Source organism: Notothenia rossii (assembly GCF_949606895.1).
Source record: "Notothenia rossii genome assembly, chromosome: 3".
Lineage (NCBI taxonomy): Eukaryota > Metazoa > Chordata > Actinopteri > Perciformes > Nototheniidae > Notothenia > Notothenia rossii.
This window is the reverse complement of record NC_136901.1, coordinates 53,596,574-53,614,271: the sequence shown is the minus strand read 5'-3', so window position 1 is coordinate 53,614,271 and position 17,698 is coordinate 53,596,574. Positions and strand designations below refer to the sequence as shown.

The 17,698-nt window shown below is 41.8% G+C and overlaps 1 protein-coding gene across 1 annotated transcript; it reads left to right on the top strand.

Moving 5' to 3' along the window:
* The first annotated feature begins 543 nt into the window (after positions 1–543).
* On the top strand, positions 544–10,711 carry LOC307032441 (G2/M phase-specific E3 ubiquitin-protein ligase-like). The gene is made up of 13 exons (XM_079670420.1): positions 544–551; positions 6,758–6,875; positions 7,010–7,128; positions 7,240–7,549; positions 7,675–7,766; positions 8,166–8,207; positions 8,442–8,509; positions 8,593–8,685; positions 8,792–9,102; positions 9,211–9,389; positions 9,539–9,711; positions 9,844–10,058; positions 10,170–10,711. Exons 2-13 carry the CDS (start codon positions 6,764–6,766, stop codon positions 10,409–10,411), a joined length of 1,956 nt encoding a protein of 651 aa, XP_079526546.1. The 5' UTR covers positions 544–551; positions 6,758–6,763; the 3' UTR covers positions 10,412–10,711.
* The last annotated feature ends 6,987 nt before the right edge of the window (positions 10,712–17,698 follow it).

The following is a 17,698-nucleotide window of genomic DNA, read 5'->3' as shown; positions in this document are numbered from 1 at the left end:
CAGTGTCGCAAATCGCGTGCAATGCATTATTGTTTACAAAATAATCCTGATGACAAGGAAAGGCACGGAAAAATGAAAATAAATTATCTTTCTGGAAGCCAAAAAAGGAAGAAGAAAAAAGATGAAGATGATAGAAAAAAACAAGACAGTGGTAAGTAAGTTGAGAAGATAAAGATGACATACTAAATAACTAAATGTTGCTAGTCTAACCTTAACTGTGGGATAGAGAAACTTGAAGTACGTAACTTCCACTAGAATCAAATTATTTATTTTGTTTACTTTGAATTATAACATGACATGTACGGTGGCCCTGAGAGGCCAGGATGCTGCAAATAAAAGAACGCTGCAAATAAAAAGAAACAAACGCCGCGCAAATAAAAACGCTGCGATGCAAATAAAAAAGCCACAACGGAAATGAATTACGGGGGACTATTATTGCTGATGCACATGCGACGGAAGTTAATTACCGGGGACTATTATTGCTGATGCACATGCGTTTTTTTATGCGAGAGAAGAAGAAGGCTGGGGGATCTCCAGGAAACATCTCATGGGTAAGTTTATAATGTTAAAGTTACACAGGATGTAGATAATATCTGTCGCTGCCGTATTTATGACTTTAAATGACGTTATTTTGTGTGTGGGAGCAGATTATGTGTGTAGTGTATAATGTTAGTAGAACATAGCTTTGATCAAAACTGCAGAAAGCTATTTTCAAGTTGTTTGCTTGTCTGTGAAAACTGTTTGATTCTGCTCGATTTATCCGTGCAGCTTGAACCGTTTTAAATCTAGACCACACACACACACACACACACACACACACACACACACACACACACACACACACACACACACACACACACACACACACACACACACACACACACACACACACACACACACACACACACACACACACACACACACACAGTATTCTTGCGTGTTTAACTGCCTGAAGCTTGTCTTGCCCTTGTCAGTGGGGAATGTCGTGATTAAGACACACTTGCAATCCATGTTGGGATATTCCTTGTATTAAGCCAGCGTTGAAAGTAGTACTGATTAGTCTTTCCAAATGTGTTAGTGTTATTTAAAAACTAGTGCAGTGCCCGTTCGGGGCATGGCCGTTCAGAGCTTGTGCCTGTACCAGGCCTGGAATTTCGTCATTTTAGGGGCAAGGCCACTTGGCCTTTTGAGTTGTCAATTTTTTAAGGGCACAAAGGCCAAAAGCCAGGGCACCAAGGCCATAAATTAAAACAATGATTTAACATACGATATGAAGTGACTACGATTGTATATGCATTTACAATACTTTTATATATATTTATTAAGCATTCAATGGACACCAAATTGCAATTAAACAAATTCTTTATTAAAACTACAAAGGATTCTTATAGCACAGACATGTTTGGCTCACTGTGAGACTGTGGTAGTGGGCCTACGTCAAGGTGCGTCCTTATTCTGAGTCACTTGAAGATGGAGATGATGACGAGTCAGGGAGATTTGGACTTTTGGGGTTCCTTTGACCATAGGGATGAATATTGGGTCTCCTTTTGTTGATGCCAGCTGCCCACCATCTTGCCACAGCTTCATCACTTTGATATTCAGCAGGAGCACAACCCTGGGATTTGATGAGGAGTAGATCTTCAATTGTTGAAGTGTGCAGGCTTAAACGCCAATCGCCCTGCATTCTCTTCATTACTGAGAACTGCCGTTCAACTTGAGAGGTAGAGACAGGAAAAACTAGGACTATTTGTATTAGGTGCAGCCGATTGTGGTACATTCTTCCCTTCTCCAACAAGAATCTGGACCATAATGGGAGGAAAGTTTCCCTACTATGGTGACGCACAATGTCATATGTAGACAGTTCAGGCATGCCACAAGACATGTGAATGGGTATTTTGATCGCGTTTTGAAAATTGGGCGATATAAACGAGCAGCAAACATTGAACTTCCGTCTGCGATCGCCGGTGGTCAAATAAGTCTGCACAGAGGTCTTTGACAGCTAACAACACAGCGCTAACTGCCTAGCACTAGATAATAATAAAAAAAGAACACAACTGCAACATAACTCAGGGTTCTTACACCTTTTCCAAAGTCAAATTCAAGCACTTTTCAAGGTGCATTTTCAAGGTGCATTTTCAAGCTTTTCAAGCAGCCTACAGCTGTTGTAAATTACATATTTATATGCACATATTTATACTCAAATGATTATTTCCCTACCTCACATTAAATCCAATGTTCTTTATGCTATAAACAACCAAATTTGTGTTTCGTAATAGCATTCTACATAAGGATGACAAATTAAAGATAAGAAAACAAAGTTTAATATTGTAAAATGAGTGACCCATATCATATATAGTAGACTGGGCATCCCATATAACCTGGCTGAGCCAATATAAAACAATCAGCCAACTAACTTTTCAATAAATTCTTCATTAACATTTTTAACATTTTTGAAGTCCTTTTAGGGTGGCAGTAAACATACGGCTCTCCAAGGTTAGGACAAAACCATTGAAACACAAAGCTGATATAAAAAAAAGCGTGTGCAGAGATCCTCTTTCTGTGTAAGAGTTTTGGAGGTTTCCAGGGAATCTTTTTCAGAATATGAAACTTTTATTGCCAAAATCTCCCGACAAATACATGTTTGAAGCTTGTAAAGGGAAGATGACAGCTCTCCCTCGCACTAATGCTTTTACGTAGCGATGCTCCCCCCTCCCTCCCGCTGACATTATGAATGTATGGCGTATAGCAGGGGTCGGCAACCTTTTTGATATGAAGTGCCATTTTAAAAATGTTATCAGCGTGCCAACGATCGATAATTATCAACGGGGGGGGGGGGGGGGGGGTTGAGGAGCTTGCTCGTCAACTATCAGCTGGAGGTCGGGGGAGCCTCGCTGCGGGGAAGCAGTGTGCGGACCTGTCAGCGCAACTTACATGATGCCGAATTTAACAAACACATTTAAATAATTGGTTTAAACGGCATAATAATAAGGACGATCGTCCGTTCTGTGATTCTCCAGAACACACAAGTTATGATATTAGGGTCATGCAGAGTGAGATGAGATCGCTGTCCCTTTAAAGGCCCAGTGAAGTGCATGTTTTTGCACCAAAATGAAATGGCAGTTTCATTCCTTACATATCATTGTGCCTGTTCATGGCTAAAATATTTTTTAATAATTCATAATTAATGAATTAATGAATTATTAATTTTGCCGTCTGAGCCTAACGGAAGTTGCAGACGATAGTGGCTGTGACGTCACAAGATGTACCCAGTTGCGATTGTAAACATGGCGGAGACTCTGGAAAGTGATACTAGTGTGAGAGAAATGATTGATTTGGACAGCTTTTCGGACAGGATAGAGGAGGAAAGTGATCAATCTGGTGCACTTTGAGGGCAACATTAAGAGATTTATGGATACAGCTCTCAACACTCATATGAAACATATATTTCAATAATCAAAAAACATTGGAAGGATTTCTTAACCTATTTTATACAACTAATATTACATAGATGGAAATATTTGTTTACATAGATGACCAAACCCACTGAGATAACTTAGGCTACAGTTTACCTCCCTGAGCTGACGTTATCTCTCTCAGTCCCACAGGAGAGCACTCTCCCTCTCCTTATTGTTGAAACAGCTAATCTCCGTTAGCTCCGAGCTAGCACCAGATGCTAACAACAACCCTGTAACTCTGTCAGTCTCTCTTTCTCTCTCTCTCGAATCGACCACTGGCCTTTATTTATCATGATCAATCAAATAATCTACGAAACAATGACACCAGCCAGGCTCACCTTCATCTTTTGGGAACAGAAACATCGCCACTTCGGCAGACTTGACATTACTACAGCCAGCGGCAATGCATCGTTTCCCCTGTGTTTTTCATCCCTCTTTCTTCACTGTCGCCTCCATTGTCAGGTTTTCTCGATTGGCAATCACTTCCAGTCGACTCCGACACACTTTCCAGGAAAATACTAGCTCAAAAACGTTGAGAAATTCGACTTTGAAAAAGACAAAAAACGAACGGTGGTGAATGTAAACAGTGCGGCGGCGTCCATCTCGTGACGTCACGCAGTAGATCGCAAGCCACGCCCACGAAGGCGAAGGTTGACTGCAGATTTCCCCGGAAAATTCAAAACTCGTCAAATTTGTTGCTATTCCAACATTTTTTGATATGGGTTCCAATGGACAATTTTGGTCATTACTATACGTATTAGCATAACAGATCATGCACAGGTGCACACTTCACAGGGCCTTTAAGAGAGAGAGAGAGAGGGGTGCGGCTTGTGCATGTGTGTTTGTGGATGGTAGAGCGACAGTGAGGGAACGTGTATATGTTTCTGGAAGTGAAGCGGGAAAGCAGAAAAACAGAGGTCTGTGATGTATTTTGTGAAACAGAAGAACAGCTAAATAAATGCAACGTCCTCCCGAGAAGAGCTCGCCTCTCTCCAGTCATTTAAGCTAAAGTGGGTTATTGAACCTGAAGCTTGTTGCTTCTGCCCTCCTCGACTACGGTCTGGGAGCCGACAGGAAAGTTCAACACACAGATGGCCAGTCCGCCCCTTTGTAGCATATTATTTCGATGAGAGATGAGCAGATCGCCACTGGGCTTTCAACTAAATACACAGCCACGCAAAAACTGCGTCATTTGTACAGCTCATTATGGGTAATGCAATTAGTGAAGTGCTTTCCTCCGTGGTGAAACGATCAGCACTGCACTACGGAGGAAAGCGGCAGAAAGTCACCTGGAGTTAAAGAGCGGTGCTGCGTTGCGTGCATGGCTTCCTTCTGCAGGTAACGGGGAGACGACCTCTGGCGGCGGTCTCGCGTTCAGGATCCGAAAATTAATTTAAATATTTTGCACACTTATTCCACTTATTCCTAGTGTGCCACTGGTTATGCCAATGCTGGCACGCGTGCCAGGGGTTGCCGACCCCTTGCGTATAGTAATCATAGATAACACGGCAGGGTCTGTTACAGTTTGTTTTCATCTGATTTCAAATAAACAAAGTCTTGGCTTTCAGAATATTAAACTTGTTTTGGCAAATTCAGATGATAAATACAACTTTGAAGCTTGTAACGGCATAATTACAAGCAGAGAACGGAGTAACTTTACGTCAAAGCAGGCATAACAACAGCCGGTGTTTCTCGTGAGTGTTTTCCCCGGGAAACTAACACAATACACATAAACGCAAAAATACACAAACACACAAACACACACTCGCGAGCTTCCCCCAGACCATTAATACAAACGAATATATGTTTCCTCCGTTAGAAAGCTAGGAATATCCTCTTTCCAACAGTGTATAACTCAAAATGTGTCTTCGGGTCAATGTGACTGATTTCGATGGAGCAAGTTTAGGCACGAAAAATACTACCAGTAGAAATACATTGCTTTTATGTGCTTCATCCTCTGAAAACCACAGGATGGCGACTGTCGCACATACTGACATAGGTACGCTCCTTTTTATTATTGTCACCTGCATAAGCAATAATCCACATCAAGTTCGCTAACGTTACTAGCTTAAACAAACGTAACATGCAACGTTAGCCTAATCCAAAATGCTCTACTACGGCTTACCTTTCATATTGCTCGTCAGCGCAGACTCTCCCATCGCGAATAATTGAAATTATTTGTGGCAAACTGTGCAGAAGGCGAATCGTTGGGTTGATCCTCGTTTTAGCCACAGCTTGTATTTCTTTTCGGATAGCCAACGCTCGTTAAAACAGCAACCTCCTGGCATACTGTCATTCTCTCATTAGAATGCCCAGGTCACACAAATAAAACACTTGCAGGTCGCGCGCATAGCGCGGGAAGGCCGGAGCGGAACTGTTTTATGTAGAAGCGAAGCAACTAAGCGCGCTCCGACTTCTTTATTTTCTTTTAATCTAAAAAGCGAACTATTCAGTCAGACAGCAATTTATTGTAAAAGTAAAGCATTTACATCCAAGCACCATTCCCAAAATTCAATCACTTTTCAAGTCATGAAAACACCTCGTAAAAATTCAAGCATTTTCAAGGATTTCAAGCACCCGTACGAACCCTGATAACTTATCCAAGTAGTAACAAAAACACTTCAAAATATTATAATTATGCATTACCATACGAGCAAGAAATAGTAATGTTATCCATAAAATTACACTTAAAGCTGGACAAATGAAAAACTTAACGGCAAACAGGATCATCACAAAACCTTACCTCACCTCAGCCTTTTCTTGAGCGGAGAATCAGCTAGCTAGGTCCTAGACCGTCCTACGCACACGGACGCGTGGGGGGGTGGGCGGAGATAGGTCCTAGACTGATGTCAACTGTCATCATAGACCGTCCGAGCGGTGCATTCCAGGCTCAAATCAAGCACACCGCTGATTTTTTTTTCCTCCTTCAAAATATGCTGGTTTTGAAGCCATGTCAGAAAAGAGGCAGACTGCTAAACCACAAAACTTAGTCAGAGAGGGCATCAAGGCCACTGTGGCCTTATGGCAGATATCATTTTTAAGGGCACAAGGCCAAAGTGGGAGCCATGGCCCTCGTGGCCCTCGTGAAATTCCTGCCCTGGCCTGTACTAAGCGGACCGATTGTTTGGCTCCCATAATTGCTGCTTGCAATATTGTCCGGGGGGCGTACCCGAGACACAGACACACACACAGACACACACACACGGAAATTTCTTGCTTTATATATAGATAGATAGATAGATAGATGTTCATGCAATTGAAGCGCAAAGCAACCTAATGATACTTTATTTGTTTTCTTGCAGGTCATAATGTATTGTCCTTTTTGTGGACAGCAGCAGGACTCTAAATCAGCCTTTTGCTGTTCATGTGGCAAGGACATCAAATTCCTGTGTGATGTTGATAAAACAGGCACAAGTGGAGGTAATTTTTATTTTTGTATTTTTTTAATTAGGCTTAGGCAATGTACACTCTATATCTTATGAGTATGGGTGAGAACACTGAATGTCTCTCTGTTCTTTGTCATTGAAGATTGATTGGACTCTTATTTCAAGCAGAGGCTACAGGAAAAAGCACACTGGAGTTATTTCGGACTTTCCGGAGTGTAAAAGAGGAGAGACGAGCAGGTTTTAAGAAAAAGAAAACACCATCAAAAGACAACCTGAAGGTTGTGAAGGTACAATCTTTTGCTGAGATATACTAATAATTTGCCGACAGTCCATTCTGTCATGTATTTATAGTGTCACTGAACTAGTTAACAGTCGCCTATTTCATTGTTTCTCTGTAGATTTCAGTAGGCCTTATGAGGCTGAAAGATGGTGTACTGAAGACTGTAAGAGGAACAGTACTTCCCCTTTTGATGCGACGAGAGTCGGATGCGGACGAATTGCAGAGAGCTGCTGAGCAAAAAATGAAGACCTTCGACAGAAATCTAAATGGTGGTCCCTACGTACTGCTCTACCCTGACGGTACAAAGATAACTAATATACCAGGAACAGAAGTACCCTTCACTCTAAACGAGTACAAAGAGGTAGTGGGGAAGGCCTACCAACGTATCACACTGTACATTTGTACAGCTGAAGATTTCTTTACATCTTGTAAGTAATTGTGAAATTAATTACCAACCAAGAAGAGCTTTTTTAATTGATTTGTTTGTCAAGGAAAGCACTCTGTTGTTCTGAGTAGTCTAAAATCCTCTTATACCTGTTCTTGTATTTCACAGCTCAGGAAACCAGCTCTGAATCCAACTCATCGGATTCAGAGGTGATCATCATGAGTCCAACTTCTGCAGAATTCAATGCAGCTGATACATTAGTGAGTACTACATTTGTTGTATCTTAGATCGCTTATATTGTAAATTCTATCTGGAAGTGAAAATGTTTCTAGATTTCACATAGATGGCATATTTTTACGATGAAACATATCCCAAAATAGCATTTTAAATTGCGGTAAATGTTGCAGCGTCCTGGCCTACACATATTATACAAACTTAAGAAAACAACTTTATTTATTGCAGATCCCTGCAAAATCACACCATAATAATTTGTATGTTTTTCACTGAAAGTAATAATGTAAGAAGGATCATTCCCCCTGTCGCAAATCACATACACTATCAGTCAGAATAATAGAATTCAATATTTATGTTCAAATGTGTTAAGCTCTAGTTCTGTCAAATTTGAAGTGTCACACTGATATATTGTTTTTTACTTCCAGGTATGGGAACCTGCAGAGTCAGGCAGTGATTCCGCAGCTCCGGTAATTGTGGCTCCAAAACATTGTCTATTGTTCACATTTAGCCTTGTCTGGAAATATTTTCACACAATTAATGTTTTAAACTATAAACTACATTAAATAATGTGTCACACTGACCCAGAGATCCACGTTTGTGTACATTAGAATAGTATTTTCTTTCTAAATCAGCCCTCAGATAGCCATGATTTAAAATACTTCAACTTACCTGTCCTATCCCTGTTATGGTTTGTGATTCAGGTCTTATTTTCTGACTCACAAGAGGGCCCAGGAACATCAGGAGGTGTGCTGGAAACTGCGTGCTATAGGTATTATACTTTCCTTTCTACAATTCAAGTATGTTTTATATGAAAACATCAACAATGTAAACTTGTGTATTTCAATTTCTCAGCAAATATACTCAGCTGTATGCGCCCATTGTAATAGAGGATAAGGATGACTCAGACAGTGTTGAGTGCAGTCATGACATTCCAGAGGATACAAAGTAAGAGAAAAGTTACCCTTACTTCAACTGTGGTTGTTATTTTTCCTGATCAAAAATGTGTGCTATGGTGTACCATTTAACATGGTCATAATTTATCTGATGACAGGGTGGATCAGCAATCACTTTCTGAGATAACTGCAAACCTGGCCCTAGAGATTGACCATCGAGCTGTCAGCAGATTTAACATCTGTCGCTCGAACATCTGGGATGGAGCAGTCAGAGGATTCAAAAGGGCAACATTCTCAGAAAAGAAAGACATCCTGGTGAAATTCTCTGACGATGAAGGGAGGTTTGAGGAAGGTCTCGATACAGGTGGCCCCAAGAGAGAATTCCTCTCCCTTCTCATGAAAGAGCTGAACAAACGGCCCATATTTGATGGACCTGTGGAGAGCCGCTACCTGGTCTACAATTCAACAGGTTCTGTTTTGTGTATAATGTTTTAAAAGAACCCATATTTTAACCTTGCAGTGTTTTTAAATATGGAAACTGATTTAATATTTCTTTATTCTGCATTATCTTGGACAGCTATCAGAGAGGATGAGTATTATTTAGCAGGGAAGATGATTGCTGTGTCCATTGTGCATGGTGGACCTGGTCCTAATTTTCTGTCAGAGGATCTGGTCAGCTACATCTCAGGGCAGAGCAGTTTCAAGGCATCTGTCGGAGACATTACAGATGAGGAGATAGGGAAAGTCCTACAAGAGGTATGAGAAGGGTGTGAAAGTCTAGAATAGGTAAAGAGAGAGTTTTGTCCACTTAAACCATTCTTTCAAGATATACTTCTGGCATTACCATTTTTTATAATTACGTGTCATATTTGAAATGTGTGGGACTCTGTTATCTCTTCTTTTAGATTCAGAATTCACCCTCAGTGGAGATCCTTCAGGACTTGATGATACGGAACAGTGCCACGTTGCAGACTGCTGGGTGCTTCAGACATGTCAGGTCATGTGAAGAAAAAAAACTGATAGTAGAGGATTACCTGAAGTGGTACATAATCCACAGGAACAACACTGCAATCGAAAGGTAGGTTTTTGTATTTCATTGTTATTGCTAAAATAATTATGAAAAACGTGTTGCTGTTGTCCCATTTTCTTGCTTACTTAATTCTACATGATGCACATGTATCTTTGCATGCATCTTTTAATTGTATTTTAGATTCAAGGCTGGACTTGAAAGTTTGCCGTTTCTGACAGCTCTGCAGCAGCATCCGACGGTCCTGACCCCTGCTCTCTGTCATGCCGATGTGAAGCTGTCTGCTGCAGAGATGGAAAATCTGTTCCAGCCTGAATTTAGTCAACAGGGAAGCAACAGAAGGGCTCAGGAAGAGAAAGCTATGAGTTACCGGGCAGATTATCTTCTCGATTGTGAAGGTTAGTCAATTTGCTCTTGTCTGATTTTTATACACACAGATTATAAAAAGTTCCGGTGTTGATGTAGATAGTATTTACTGTCAATTGATTCCAATGTTCTCTACTTTTTAGAAAAAGACAGCTCAGTGACCTTGGAGGAGGTGTTAATGTTCGCTACAGGTGTGCCACGTGTGCCTCCTGCTGGTATGAGTCCTCTGCCACGCCTTCAGTTCCTATGTTCTACAACGTCAACATTCCCATTGGCAAATACCTGTGCCGACATTTTAAAGCTTCCTCTTTTGGACACTTATAGTGCCTTCAAAGCCAACATGAACTTTGGCATTAATAATTCCCCCGGCTTTGGGTGCCTTTAAACAATTAAATAACTTGTGGTAAAAGTTAATGTTGCCACACACAGTACACAGTCCATTGTTTTAATGTTGCGGTCTGTCAGACCAAAATGTTGTGACGTAAGAGAGATGTGAGTATTTTTCATGGCAGATTTGTCCTATTTCATATCTAACATGTGAACAACACCACACATTTGTATTGTATTGTTATTATATTCTCGTTAGGTAGGTAAGGTAGACCGTGGTTAAATCAAGAGTTCAGAACATGTGTTAAGATGTTTTACAAATATTTACATAAACAGTAAATAAAGACTGCAAAAGGCACCTTGTCGTGCAAATGTGCCAATTTTGTTTTGTCCATTTTATCAACATGTTTTTACATGGACTTTGTGAAAGAGTAAAGCTGAATGATTTTCATTAAATGGTTTAAAAGTGTTTCATTTTAACGTAAGGACTTGTTTTTCTACGTATAGAATATATGTTACACACTCGCTACAAAGATGACACGGCTGTAGCTTGTTCACAAGATTTTATTCTCAGATCCACTGTGAAAACAGAAATAACAGTAGCATATGTGACTGATGCAATGAATGAATGTTATTGTTGATTCATCAATTTGTTATGGGCTGTGTCTGAAATCACTCAATACTCCCTATATAGAATTCCCTATATAAGGAGTAGGGAGTAGTGAATGAGAGTGATTTCGGACACGCCTTGGTCTTTAAAATGTCAGAAAGTGATGCCTAACAGAGAACAAATTAATCCAGCAAATATTCACATTTTAGAGGCTGGAACCTGCTTATATTCAAAACAAAATTAAAATCAATTACCAAAATATTAGGTGTATAATTTTCTGACGATCGACCATTCAACTGATAACACGGATGTAACACTAAACATGTTTTACAAAATACATGAATATGCTGTATGTTTATTTAAACAAAGAAAGGTTTCAGTCTAATGACTTATGCAAAGATACAAGCTGAATATTTCACTGGATTTATCTACTCAGAATTGCAGCATTCTAAATAATATTCAACCTACATTGGAAACTTGTACACACAAAAAGGTTCTGGGGGGCTGTTGAGGCAATGTATTCTACACTCCAGACATGTTTTTCATGGAAATGTAATTCTGAACAGCAGCTGTCCAGTTCACTGGTGGAGCCAACCCACTCCGTCTTTGCAAGTCCACAAAATGCATCTCCAGATTCTCATCACCACACAAATTGTACTGGGATGATGCTTGCGTGATGCCATCAAAGTGGTGTAGGGCTTCCCAGGACACTGGAAATCCACACTCCTCACACACTCATGATTCCTACAAACTCCATCTCACTACCTACAGAGACGCCCTCAATGCCGCAAAATCTGCTTACCTCTCCACCATCTTCATTGACCCCTCCCGTAACCCCAGGACCCTCTTCTCCACCGTCAACAAGCTCCTCAAACCCCGTGCTGACACCCTCTCTTCCTCCACTTCCACATGCAGTTCATTCCTCCAGTTTTTCTCTGACAAAATCACTGCCATTAATCACTCCCTATCCGCTGCATCTGACACACAAACATCTCCCCCAACATCCACCGCCACAATTCCTCCCTCCATCTCCCTTGACCTCCCGAGCCCTCCTCCCCACGGCATTCTCTCCCAGTTCACTCTGGTTACCCCCCCTGAAATACTCCAACTGATCAGCTCCTCCAAACCCACAACCTGCTCGCTTGACCCTCTACCCACCCCTCTTCTGAAGTCCTGCCTCCCCGTCCTTTGCCCCTATATTGTCAACCTTTTCAACTCCTCCCTGTCCCAAGGAACCGTTCCCTCTGCCTTCAAAACTGCTGCTGTCACTCCCATCCTCAAGAAACCCGGTCTGGATCCCTCCTCCCTCAGTAATTACCGCCCCATCTCCAACCTCCCCTTTCTCTCTAAAACAATAGAACGCATCATCTCCAAACAACTCCACCGCCATTTCCAAAAAAATGACCTTTTTGAACCCCTTCAGTCTGGTTTTCGTCCTCACCACAGCACAGAAACGGCACTCATCAAAGTCCTCAATTCCCTCCTCACCTCTGCTGACACCGGTTCCCTCAACATCCTCATCCTCCTTGACCTGAGTGCAGCCTTCGATACCGTGAGCCACACCATCCTGCTTACCCGACTCCGGGATATCGGTATTGAAGGTACTGCACTCAGGTGGCTCCAGTCCTACCTCTCCGACAGATCCCACTTCATCTCCCTCAACAATCACTCCTCTACCACAGCTTCAGTCACCCAAGGTGTTCCCCAAGGTTCAGTACTCGGCCCCCTCCTCTTCATCATCTACATCCTCCCTCTTGGTCAGATTCTCCGCCATCACAACCTGGACTTTCACTGCTATGCTGACGACACACAGATCTACCTCAGCACCAAATCCCCCCACAACCCCCCTCTCACACACATCGAATCCTGTCTGACTGCAATAAAATCCTGGATGCAACACAACTTCCTCAAACTCAACAGCAATAAAACTGAACTCCTCCTCATCGGCTCCAAATCCACCCTCAGCAAAAACCCCAACCTGACACTCACCATCGATGGCACCCCTGTTTCCCCCTCCACCCAGGCACGCAACCTTGGCGTGATATTCGACCCCACCCTCTCCCTCGACCCCCACATCCGCCAAGTTGTAAAAACCTCATTTTTCCACCTCCGCAATATCGCCAAACTCCGTCCCTCTCTCACCCGCCCCGCAGCTGAGCGACTCATTCACGCCTTCATCTCCTCCCGCCTTGACTATTGCAACTCACTCCTCTTCGGCATCAGCAGAACATCCCTCAACAGACTCCAGCGTGTCCAGAACGCAGCCGCCAGACTCCTCACCCACACCAAATCATGGCATCACATCACCCCGGTTCTCAAATAACTCCACTGGCTTCCCGTATCACACCGCATTCACTACAAACTCCTGGTCCTCACCTATAAAGCCCTCCACCATCTGCCCCCCCCCTACCTCACTGACCTCATCATCCTCTACCAACCACCCCAGTCCCTCAGATCCACCTCAGCCGGTTTGCTCTCAATCCCCAAGGCCAAACTCCGGAGCTTCGGGGACAGAGCCTTCTCTGTGGCAGCCCCGAAGCTCTGGAACTCCCTCCCCCAAGACCTCCGTGAGTCTGATTCCCTCACCCTGTTCCAGTCCCGTCTCAAAACCCACCTCTTCAACTCTGCTTATCCTTGAACCTGCCCCTCCCCCCTCTGAACCAACATCCTCCTGACTGCTTTTCTGTTTTTGTTTTGTTTTTGTTTTTGTTTGTGTTTTTGTTCTTGTTTTGTTTGTCGACCTGACTCATAATGTAAAGCGTCTTTGGGTCTAGAAAAGCGCTTTATAAATCCCATTTATTATTATTATTATTACTCCCTTCCGCCAAACCTAAGACCAGTCATAAATTGAAACATGAGTCAAGTGATTACAAATGGATCATTTAACCCCCCAAACATGCTAGATAAGCATTATAACTAAAACTCCATTGAGTCAGTTCTTCGTTAATTAAATCCTAAACAAAGAGCTTTGACTTGAGAAGTTAATCTCAGGTTGACAGCAGCTCTTTCAGTAAAATATGGTCATTCTACTCACTTTCTAAGGTACTTTTTGGAATTGAGTAAGATAAATCGACAGAATAGCTTTGGATATCTTCTGATTTAGGTTTTGTGTTGGAATCCATTTTTAGTCGTTTAAGACTTGAAATCATTTTTGAAATAATGAGTTTTCAGACTAAATGAATCACGTTATTTATCAAGTGACAAACTTGTCATATTGGGCTGATACACCAAATTATATGAAGTCAGATATATTTTAAAGTAATATTACCAAACAATTTGAATACAAACCTGTGAGGCAGATTGTACATGGCATCAGGTTTACCTGATGGACACTGAGACAGGCGAACAGGTCGGATGGTGTGGTTGTTCCACAGCTCTCTGTACTCATCGAGGTCTTTTTGTAAGATGCCCAAAAACACATATCGCAGCAGACACTTGTGCTCATGGCTCCCATTGAAGAGGTGCCTCTCTCTAAAGTCACTGAAGAGCTCGATCCAAAACTGAGTCCTAATGGTGGAATTCAAAACTTTTGTATTTCATGAAAAAAAGACAACTTCAAGCAAAAAGTCACAATATTTCTAAAGATGTTGAACATTTCTTGGTGCGCTCCTACATTATTTCATTTGGGAGCACATAAACTCCCTTGGGAAAATGTTAGTGTACAGCTCTAATGTAATTTCACAATTTTTTCAATTTTTTTCATCCAGATAGATTTAAAGTATTTGGGCACCTCTGTACTATATATATATATATATATACACACACACACACACACACACACACACACACACACACACACACACACACACACACACACACACACACACACACACACACACACACACATACATTCTTGGACCTGACCTTAAAAGGCTATGCCTTTGCTTTCTGAAGAAAGACCACCAACTCTCGATGCGCTGGTTTGCAGTTGAGGTACCATACATGTGACTGAGGGCTCCTGCAAAATCATCTGTGTGTTGAGATCGTAATGTGCAGTTAATGGCTGCCATAGTGCCGTTTTCAGTTCCACAGTCAGTGCGAAGGCGGGCTGGAAGTAGTCCAAACTCCGATACACACTGCAGGTAGTACTGCGCAATGAGTCCCGGATCGTTGTTAGTGCTGCCCCTCTTGAGCCACATAACTTTCCTTGAAAAGCCGTCGATGCAGCCACTGATGGCAATACCAAAGGGTTTAAGTTTATGATATCCATCAGCGTGCCACACTTGGTTTGGTCCTGCTGTGACGTATCCCCTTCGGACAAACCTTCGCCTGGAACGAAGTTGAACACCAGATGGATCCAGTCTGGAAATCGTCTGTCTAACATCCTCCCTTTTTACTGTCAGGTGATACTTTTGTTGCAATGTCTGCCACATAGCTCTGTAACCCAACAGCCGACCCGAGCCTCTCAGTTCATGTGCAACTGTTTGGTGTACAGTGCCAATGGGAGTGTAGTCTGTCCTTCTTGTTAAGCCAGCGTTCTGTAGCCTCCTCTTTAAGGTCCTCAGACTAAGAAAAATGTTGTGTCTTTTTTCTAGAAAATCAAGTATCACTTCATAAGCGTGTCCCTCCGTGAAGTACTTGTGGATGAGGCCTGCCTTGATTCCTTCATTAGATTATGTGACTGAAGGGAAAAGACAACAGTGTCATTAGGAATGAAACTTAATAACAAAAAACCTATTAAGAAAAAAATGAAAATGTATCAGTAATGAGGAAAATAACTGAAATGTTTGATGCATAAGTGTATGTTTTCAGTATGTTCAATGCGTGAACAATTCCAGACATGAGGAGCAAAAAATAAGAGAAATAAACAGGCAAAGGACAAAATATTGGCATACTTACATAATTGGTAAGGATAAAAATACATATCAATCTAGAGGTAGTGAAGTATTATTTGAATTATTTGAAGGATTAAAGTAACGTGTTATGGCAGGAAAGTTCAATCTGCTATATTCATTTTAATGTCACCTTATATAGAATGTGTGTTAAACTTGTGATTTCTGCATTGAGTGACTTCTGCCAAGCAGATACCAAGAAGAGGCCCCTAGGGTCTCTCTGTTAATTATCAATAGTCCTTGCAATCAACAGGGGAATTCCCGGATACATTTTCAGATATAAGGCAGTTAAAGTCTTGTAGAATTAATGATTTATCTCCTACACATCCTGCAGGCCTTGAGACTGGGGTCACCCAGCAGTAAACAAGATAAACGTCCTTTTGAGCTTATCAATAAAATGTATTCATTCCTAGGAAGCTGACTTTGGGGTGAAGGGAAGTTCAGGGAAGCCATTAAGCCACAAGAACAATTAACTTAGGTTGGTTGGGTGATTCGGGGACTGTCATGGGACGATGGCGTTTGGATATTTACAAATATGGCTTTCATAGAGAAAAACAGGTGGCTGTTGTGTGATAAGATACATGATACGATGTTTGTGTGTGTTGAAGATGTTTAGGGGGAATGAGTATGTGTCTTGTCAAAGAGTCCTCTGTCATGACGCCAAATCATTGATTGGGGGATCTGCCTAAGGGCAGAGGGACAGAAACACACACACACACACACACACATACACTGTGAAGCAAAGGATGGAATCAACAACTGCGGACTTACTACTTGGGATCCCGCCCAGAAGGGAAACCGACCAATGGAATACTGCCAACTCACTGTCTAGCTCGCTCAGAAGTGAACTCTGTGTATAAATGTTGTGATCATTTTGAAGATCGGCACTCTTGTTTTTGACTTGCCGTTCCTGAGACATGTCTCACACGGTGGTAGAACCTGAGCCCAGAGTACTCTGCAGAGTGCTTCGTGATTAGGTGATGTATTTGTATGTTTCCACCATTAAAGCAGATTATTGTTTAACCCTTATCCTGGCTGCTTTGAATTTTTCCTTCTTTTGAGAACCCGCTCATATAGGAACGGCGCGGAGCAGAGATTCTGCCCCAACAAATGGTGTTTCCCCGACGTGATGACGTCATGAAGTGGTGACGTCATGAGTAGGGTTTTTGAGAGGAAAATCAGCAGCCAGCGGACGAATGGTCCGGAGAAGAGGCCTAGAATAATCTCTGACAACTAAAACGAGGATCCTACAATTGAAAGGTGAGCAGACGAGCCTGTTTCTATCGAAGGTCTGTAATTGGCTAAACTAAATTTCGACATATTCCGGTGTCATAGTTGTTGCGGTGGAATATACAAATACGTGTTTTAGTTGTAAAGTAGGATATTGAGTTCCTGCAGCCGGAAGGGTATTGAAGTCCCTGGCTTAAAAAGTGGAGGTACAGAGTCCCCACTGTTATACTGTCTGGAGTAGTTAAATGGTAGTATTGATTCTCCATATAGGACTGACTCAAAATAACAAATCCAAAGCTCGACGGAGCAGGAGATGAGTTATTTATGTTATAAGTGATCCAAAGGAGAGTAACGCAAACTTCAGAAAGTCATTCTGAAGTCATTCTGTCATTCTGTCATTCTGAAGTGACCGGGCCTCACTATATCCTTTGTTGTGTTGGGTTGAATCACGAGGCGGGAGGTAAAAATAACTACAATAATTGTGACTTATTTATTGTGGCTTTTATGTTTTTAGGTATAACATTTTATTGTAATTCAGGCTTATAGTTCACCCTTCTCTAAAAGCCTTCAACAATGACAATATTCATTGTAATTTAATAAATCCTTCCAACACACATTGTAAAAAATAGCCTACTGTAAGTTAAGAAATCATTTCAATATGTACATCTTCTGA